This window comes from Petaurus breviceps, unplaced genomic scaffold (assembly GCF_028583685.1).
Source record: "Petaurus breviceps papuanus isolate PSGF00001 unplaced genomic scaffold, PetGlider_PUasm1.0 91041, whole genome shotgun sequence".
NCBI lineage: Eukaryota > Metazoa > Chordata > Mammalia > Diprotodontia > Petauridae > Petaurus > Petaurus breviceps.
Window position 1 is genome coordinate 25,379,842 of NW_027187400.1, and position 8,556 is coordinate 25,388,397.

Here is an 8,556-nt window from a genome sequence, read left to right on the forward strand (position 1 = left end):
GACAGAGACAGAGACAGAGAGAGAGAGACAGAGACAGAGACAGAGAGAGAGAGACAGAGAGAGAGAGAGAAACAATCCCAAAATGCTGGGAGTCTCCCTCTGGAAGGCTTTGGCAGCTCTGCCCATGTTTACACATCAGTTTTTTTCTTTCTATGTTTCTAGGGAGGATATAGGCTATCCCAGGAACGTCCAAAACCCTGCTCGGGAAGCACAGTCCAGCCCCCCAGGCCCTCTGGCTGCTGTGGCCAGGGAGGCGGGAGCCAAGGAAGCTTCCAGGGCATGAGCAGCGTGGGGACAGACCTCTCCTCCAAAATGGCCCCTCTCCCAATGCCTGGGGCCAAGGCATAAGGACAATTCCCAATTAGTCAAAGCAGCTGCCTCTTCTGTCCAGAGCTGGCTCATCTTCCCATCAGCTTCCCAGAACAGCAGATGAATCCTGCATGGGATGGCCATCCAAGTCTTAACCCCCCAACCCTGGGACAAGGATTTTTCCCCAAAATATCTGGTGCTCACCAAAGCTACCCTGGAAGGAAGGCTGCCCCTTATTATGGCTTCCCACGTGGGCCTGCCTTGAAACCCAGAGGAGGCATGGTCCTGGCAAAGTTGGGTATGCAGGAGGCCCCCACGCTGGTGGGACCAGGGGGAGATGGTGCAGAAGAGAATGGCTACCAGACCCACAAGACCCACAGGGGCCAGGGTGGGTGGGTGGGGGTCTGTTGTCAGTGTGGCCCCTATAAATAAAGAGATCATGAGACTAAGAATCAGGACACCTGGGTCCCAAATTGCTGTGTGACCTTGGTGAAGTCACTGAACCTCTGGGAGCCTCAGTTTCCTCGACTGTTAAATGAGGAAAGATGTTTAGCCTGCAGAGAAGGGAAGGTGACAGTTACCTTGTTGGATCTGAAGGGCTGTCCCGGGGAAGAGTAAGGAATAGACTTTGTCGGCTAGGCCCCAGAACTTTGGTCCTAATTCCAAGGCTGCAGAGAGGCAGCTTGAGGGCCTGACGAAAAGAAAACTTTGATCTGTGTATACCCTTTGACCCAGAATTAATATCATTATTGGGTCTGCATCCCAAAGAAGTAAAAAGCACAAAGGCAAAAAAAGAAATGTTTATAGAAGCTCTTTTTGGGTCGGCAAAGAACTGGAAACTGAGGGAGGGGACGCCTGTCAGTCGGGGAACGGCACCGCACCATCCATGGTGCCAAAGGCCTTGGAGAGCATCTGACCCAAGTCCCTCATTTTACAGAGGGACGATGATCCCAAACCTGGCTTGTCCCACAGTCCAGTATCATCTCATTTGACCCTCACAACCACCCTGGGAATTAGGAGTTCTTATCATCCCTTCCATTTTACAGAAGAGATCTGCCCAGGCTCATGCAGCTAGAAAGTTCTCTGAGGCGATTTGAACTCAGATCTTCCTGACTCCAGGCCCACTGCTCTATCCAGGGCTCCACCTAGCTGTCTGATGAGGGTCACAAACCATCCATGCCTGTCCAGAGGGACACAGACCTCAGATCACCTACTCCAACCCTCCTGTTTTACAGATGACAACACTAAGGCCTAGAGAGTGTGACTTGTCGACAGTCACATGGGGAATAAAAATCTGCGGCGTCAGGATTCAAACTCAGAACCTCTTACCCCATATCACAGATGCCTGAGGTCTCTTCTCCCTTCGAGGGGCCAAGCTCCTGGAAATCAGGGTCCGATGACAAGAGTATTATTCAGGCACTGCTTTCAAGTCTGCCTTTCTCACAAGAATTATTCCCATTTAATGTATAAGGCAACTGGGGGAAATTACTTGCTTAGGATCACCCAGTTAGTGAGTATCAAAGGCAAGATATAATGATGATAATGATGGTGATAATAGCTAACACCCCCATTTTAGAGATTAGGAAACTGAGAGTGAGAAAGATAAAATGACACGCCCAGGGCTGCACAGCTAGCAGGTGTCTGAGTTCTGCAGAGTGAGCGGACCAAGGTCATGATGAGAGTACAAGCAGAACCCAGGTTGTTTGATGTCTGACTCCCACTGCTCTCCCCCTTGCACTCCAGTGCTCCAGGCAGATGTAAGGCCACCATGCCTAGGCCCAGGAGACATTCTAGCCACTTTTTGGAAGGTTAAGACAACTGAAATCTGCACCCAAACTCCACGGCTGACACAGGCCCAAGCTGGGTCGTCGCTCCATTCACCAGCCGTGCAGAGGCAGAAATGTGAGCCGTTACCGGCAGCCACTGGAGACACTTCTGTCCAGGAAGGCTCAGACACGGATGCTCAGCCCGGGCCCCATCCCAGTCTCTCTGCATAAGGGAGACTGTGCACATCCCCCAGGAGGGGGCATAAATAATGAAAACGGAATAAACCCACAAACCAGCGCCAGATGCTGAGGGGCAACTTCTCATCTCCTGCACTGGTCAGCGGGACTGCCCACAGGCAACAAGGCCTCACCACAATCTTCAAAGTTGAAAACTCCAGCCTCTCACAGGGCTTTCATGGCTAGTCAAACCTTCTCCTGCCCTCACACTCATCTCCCTGTAAACTGATAGGATTGGAGGTTCCACGCCGGAAGGGATTTGTCTGAAGCAGCCCAGGACATGGGCCAGGAGAGACTGGGAGGTAGAGATGACCCCACTGTTTGTTGTTTTTACTTCCTTCAGTCAAAGGACATGAGGGGCGGGGGATATTACAGATTGGGGGGTGGACGGGGACCTCAGAGGCCACCTCTACTCCAATGCCTTTATTTTACAGGGGTGGGGGATTTGCTAGATTTACTAGGATTTAATATGTACTAGACTTATTAGGACTTACTAGGGTGATCTGCCTAAAGCCACCCAGGGTGCTAAGTGTCAGAGCTCGAATTCAAATCCATTCTCCCCAACTTCAAATCCAGCACTGGGTCCTTCGTAGGGTCATAAGAGCAGAGATTCCGAGCTGGAAGGGGCCTCAGAAGTCACCCAGCACAGGCTCCATCTCACAGGGCGAGATGCTGAGATCCACAGCCTGCCTCCCCCCAAGCCCAAAGGGCAGCAGGGCCTGGGGTGTGACACGCACCACAGCCACAGCCCATTTATTTGGCATCTGGAGACAGATTCCCAGGACTCGCCTCAGTGGTTTCCCTAACCCAGGTTCCCAGCGGGTGGCTGTTGGATATGCAACTGGCCGTCTCTGCCCAGAAGAGAGTCTCCCGCCTCAGGGGTACTGGGGCTGTTTCAGGTCAAGACCCAGCTGCTCTGGAAGCCGCAGACTCGGCGGTTGGACTTGTTTTCATTATCCCAGCCAAAGCTAAGGAGGGGTGGGGGTGGTGGAGGAGGGAGAAGGTTTCCCCAGAAAAATTAAAATAACAATAATAACAACACTTGCAACCCACATCCAATCACGCGGTTGTTTTCCCCTCTGGAAGGCTGTAGTTTGGGGGTGGGATGGTGGGGAAAGAGTGGACCATCATGACAAGAGGACCAAGACACTCAAGACAAGGGCAAATATTGGGATTCAGCCTCCAAAACTCTGCCTGGGGTCAGAGGGGGCAAGGGCGGGGAGACCGCATGCACCACTGTGTCTGGCCTGGAGAGCCAGGCGCCAGCCCCGACCTGCTCCCAGACCACCAAGGTCAGCTGCCTGGGAAGGTCTGAGCGCCTGGCCATCGCCCGGCCTTGGGTGGCACAAGCATGGGAGGGGACTGAGACGGCACTCATCTACCATCGCCCGGCTGCCAGGAGAAAAACGCATCAGGGGCTCCCCAACTCATCCCGGAATGGGCCACAAAAGGAAACAATAAATATGTAAAGCCCTTTTAGAATGCTACATCAATATGAGGGAGACCGCAAGGCTCGAGCTGGCTTAGAAGTCAGGGGAGATCTGGGTTCAGTCCCACTCCCTCAGTGAGTTACCGGACCTCTCAAGTCTAGACAACTCTACATAAGATGTGGAGAAAATGACTAGAGAAAAGTATTTCCTCACCTGGGAGTTCCTTGTATTAATGAAATCACATCTCTGGTCCCTATACCCATAGCATTGCTTTTTATGGGAGGAGGTGTCAGTCCATCTTAGAAAGACCAGTTGCCCAAAAGACATTTCATAAACCTTCAGAATCATAAAGTATTTAAATGAGGGGGATCAGAAAACCAACCTAGTCCCTCTCCTATGTGACAAACAGCCCTGCCAATACACAAAGACAGCTAGCACTTTCTTTGCCTGGAGATGAGTGTCCACTGTGGATTTTCAACACATACATGCTTAGAAAGTCTAACAGACCAGAAGGAAGGCCTCTCAGGGGCTCCACTCAAATACTAATTTATCTACACCTCAGTGATAACCACACAAGTTATGAGTTAATAAGGAACCTTAAGAGAGATACATTATCAAAGGGACACCCATCAGGCTTAGGTTATTTGGTCAGACACAGATGCAAACTTACCTTCCGACAGTATATGGCTACTAAGATGCAAAAAAATATGACTGATGAGTTGACAATAGTATGTCAGCTCTGCCAACCATGAACAATGACATGTCCTCTCCAATTATTTAAATCTTCCTATCTTTCTTTTCTTTTTGAACTGGACCCGCAATTTTTTTTTAATACAGGGAACTCCCTATGAGGAAATTCTATCACCAGTACAGATGCCTACCAGCTGTGGGACCCTCTATTCTGCAACTTACTATTTTAAGAGCTTAGCTCTGTGCCTTGCACATAGAAGATGCTTAATAAATGATTATTAATTAATTGACTGGATAACTGAAGAGAGTTGCCTGAGGCACTTAGAAGTTAAGTAATTTGCCCAAGTTCATAAAATGACTTGAACATAAGTCTTCTTGTCTCCCAGACTGACCCTCTAACCCACCATTACCTCTCCTTTTATTTTGGTAAAGAATGTTTTGTAGTTGCATTAAAATAAATCCCATGTGTGCCCTGGTAGGTTGACTCCCAGATATTTTGTGCATTTTGCAATTATTCCTCATGGAATTTTTCTTGGTTTCCCTGCCTTTTGATTAGCAGGGCAGAGAAATGCTGATGATTTTGTGCATTCTTTTTGTATCCTGCTTCTTTTACTGAAGTTAAAAATTATCTTAATTAGTTTCTCTGCCAATTCTCTGGAGCTTTTTAAGTTAAACCACTGCATACATTTGCAGATAAGGATAATTTTGTTTCTTCTTTCATTCGTGTTTCTAATACCTGTCATTTCTTTCTGGAATTTCTAGAATTAGAGAGAAAAGAGGGATCCAGAGGAACTATCCAATCACAGACTTTGGGCTGGAAGGACTTCTAAAGGCCATTCAGTCCTACTCCATCGATTTACATATAAGGAAACTGGGGCACAGAAGTCAAGTGACTCTCTCAGGGTCACACAGCTAGCAGGAATCTGATTCAGCACCAATTACACACTGCAAAGTAGTTTAGGGGGCTCCAGTGGGTGTTTCCAATTTTGAGGAAAACATGGGAAGAGTTTTCCCTTCTCACTATTCACTACCACCTCCAGGGGTGGGGAACCTGTGAACTCGAGGCCACATGTGACCCTCTAGGTCCTCAAGTGCAGCCCTTTGACTGAATCCAAACTTCACAGAACAAATCCCTTTAATAAATGGATTTATTCTGTAAAACTTGGACTCGGTCAAAAGGCTGCCCCCAAGGACCTAGAAGGCCAAATGTAGCCTCAAGGCTGCAGGTTCCCCACCCCTGATCCTGGGCACTCTCTCTCTCTCTCTCTCTCTCTCTCTCTCTCTCTCTCTCTCTCTCTCTCTCTCTCTCTAGTTTCATAAATCTCATAAATCAAAAGGGATATAGAAACCTTCTGGTCCTATCCCCTCATTTTTACAAGTGATTGATTATAAACTGAGATCTGGAGCCCAAAGGGACTTCAGAAGTCTTCCAGTACAGTTATTTCATCTTAGAGGGGCCTGGTAACAAATGGAGGGCCAGTGGTCACACAGGATGTCATAGTAAGCAGTCAGAGGTGGAGTATGGAATTGTTTACTGCTGGAATATTGGGCACCAGTTTCTGGGGAGCTAGGGCTTTGGCCTGCCCAAGGAGAAGTTTCCCCCACAAGCAGAAAGATGGTGCACGGTCTCCAAGAACCAAGTCAATACTTACGATCAAGTCCATTCAAGTAACGCATTCGTATTTCACAGTGGCCCCAGACAGCACTTACTACTGGGTAAAGTTTTTTGCCCTTGAGTCCCCGAAAGGCCACGCCCATGTACTGCCCATCGACAATGAAGCTCAGGGTCCCATCGTCCATGTCGAGGGCCACCAGGAAAGAATCTGGCACAATGAAAGTCTCATCTGGTTCTAGGAAGGCAGGATAGGTTTTACTCGGCTGATTCTTCCCATCGTGGTACAGTCTGTTCCGCCCCAGGTCCCAGCCCCAGGACTCATGGTTGTTACCCACCAGGGTCGTGTATCCGACAGAGTGCAAGGGGGCATCTGCTGTGGCCACCCCCACGACCGCGTGTGTGCCACGCTGGCGCATGGCCCACGTGATCTGCCACACGTGCAGCCCGCGTGTGTACCCCACCTTCCCCCTGATGGCGTCTGTGCTCTGGGCCACCGGATGCCGGTGAAAGATAAGCTTGTCATCCTCCTTCACAAACACGTTGAGTGAGCGGTCATCATTATTCCAGGAGTGCAGCAGCTGGACGTCGTAGGACACGGGAGGCATGTCCAGCAGCAAGTCCAGCCGTGTGGGCTTACAGTAATCCAGGCCCTGGAGCTCTTGTTTCAAGGGCCTGTATGTAGGGTCCCTCATGTCCACAGTCTTTATCCCGCCAGTGACCTTCTGACCCATGCTAACGTCTGACTTCACCTTCCAACGTCCACCCAAGGCAAACTCATCAATTGCAGGCCTTCTGTCCTGTTTCCCAATCAAATACCGGCAAGATTCCTAAAGAAGGTTGCTAGGAGACCCAGTCAACTTGTGTAGCATTCGGGATTGCCTAAAGAACGGAAAGAAAAACAGATGAGAAGGGGGAAGAGGAGGGGGAGAAAGTTAAATATTACTACAGGGGTCATAGTAACTGGAGAAATGAAGAACACATCCCATCTGCTGTTTTTAGAAACCAAAGCTCACATCACACCTGTTAGCAGAACATAGTCAAGTCTTGGAGCACAACTGCTGGGTCAGGGGCTGGAGCCAAAGATGTGCCCCCCACCCCTCTCCCCAAACCCCAGTCACGGGTCTTTCTAAAAGGAAACAGCAGGTGTCCGCCTCAGGGCCAAGGGACTGACTGCGCTCCTGGAGGCCAGAATGCCAGGGCTTCAATGTCTGTTCTTTCAGTCTAAGGGGCCCAGCGCTAGGGGATGAGAAAGGATGAATGAGACAGAGTTCCTGACTCTCAGAAAGCTTAGAGCCCAGTGGGGAAGGTGAGGTATTTACACAGATAAGTAAAAAGATCTGCTTATCTGAGCCTTACAAGCCCAGGAGATGTTATTATTTCATTTTACTGATAAGTTAATTGAGCTCAAGGGACACAGAAGTTAAGGGACAGGCCCAGAGTCCTATAATAAGGAAGGAAATAAGCATCCATTAAGCCAGGCAGGAGCTAAGTGCTTTACATATATTATCTCATTTGAACAGTTCAACAAACCTTGGAGGTTGGTTAGCAATCCTCATTTTCCAATTCAGGAAACCTGAGAGATAGTTAAGTGACTTGCCCGAGGTCACACAGTATCCAAGGCAGGAGTCGAACTCAAGTCTTCTGGACTCAAACTCCAGTGCTCAAAACACTAAGCTAGGCTGCCTCTGGGCTTCAGAGTAATAATAATAGCTACTATTTACATAATGCCTACTATGTGTCAGGGTATGTCATTTGACATTCACGACCATCCTTTGAGGTAGGTGTAACTTGCCTGGGGTCACACAGCTATTATGTATCAGAAGTGGGACCTAGATTGTAGATGGAGCACTGGGCTTGAGGTCAGGAGACTGGAGTTCAAATCCAGTCTCAGACACATAGTAGGCTTGTGACTCTGGGAAAGTCATTTACCTTCTGTCAATCTCCATTTCCTCATCTGTAAAACGGAGATGATAACAGCACCTGCCTCCCAATTTCGTGAGGATAAAATGAGATTATATTTGTAAAGCAATGAATAGTAATAATAGTTATAATAATGGTAATATTAATATATAATGATAGTATTACTTATGTAGTATATATTTATATTATTATATAATATCTTATTAGAATTATAATACAATATACTAAAAGTAATATTAATATAATAATACTAACATGTAATTAGTATTAATTATATACTATATAACAATTATTATATATAATATAATTACTAATAGTAATAATAGTAGTTATTATTACTGTTATTGCCATCTCCAAAGGTGGCTCTCTCTAGCCACCCTACCACACTGTCTTTTATTCTCGGGACAGACTGATAAACTAGTACACATTTTTAAATCAGCTTAATAACAGTAGTTTCTTCTTCTTCTTCAATCTAATATTCCCAGCTTTACCCCTAATAAACAGATTGCTGCTAATCATAGTAACAGCAGCTAGCCTTCACCCCTTCCTTCCTTCCTTCCTTCCTTCCTTCCTTCCTTCCTTCCTTCCT

The 8,556-nt window shown here is 47.7% G+C and overlaps 1 protein-coding gene across 1 annotated transcript in view; it reads right to left on the reverse strand.

Moving 5' to 3' along the window:
• Positions 1-8,556, reverse strand: part of SPSB1 (splA/ryanodine receptor domain and SOCS box containing 1) — a 31,143-nt gene that overhangs the window by 14,190 nt on the left and 8,397 nt on the right. Inside the window, exon 3 of the mRNA XM_069079299.1 lies at positions 6,085-6,926. Coding sequence (XP_068935400.1) covers positions 6,085-6,778 — 694 coding nt within the window. The 5' untranslated portion in view covers positions 6,779-6,926. The remainder of the gene's footprint in view (positions 1-6,084; positions 6,927-8,556) is intronic.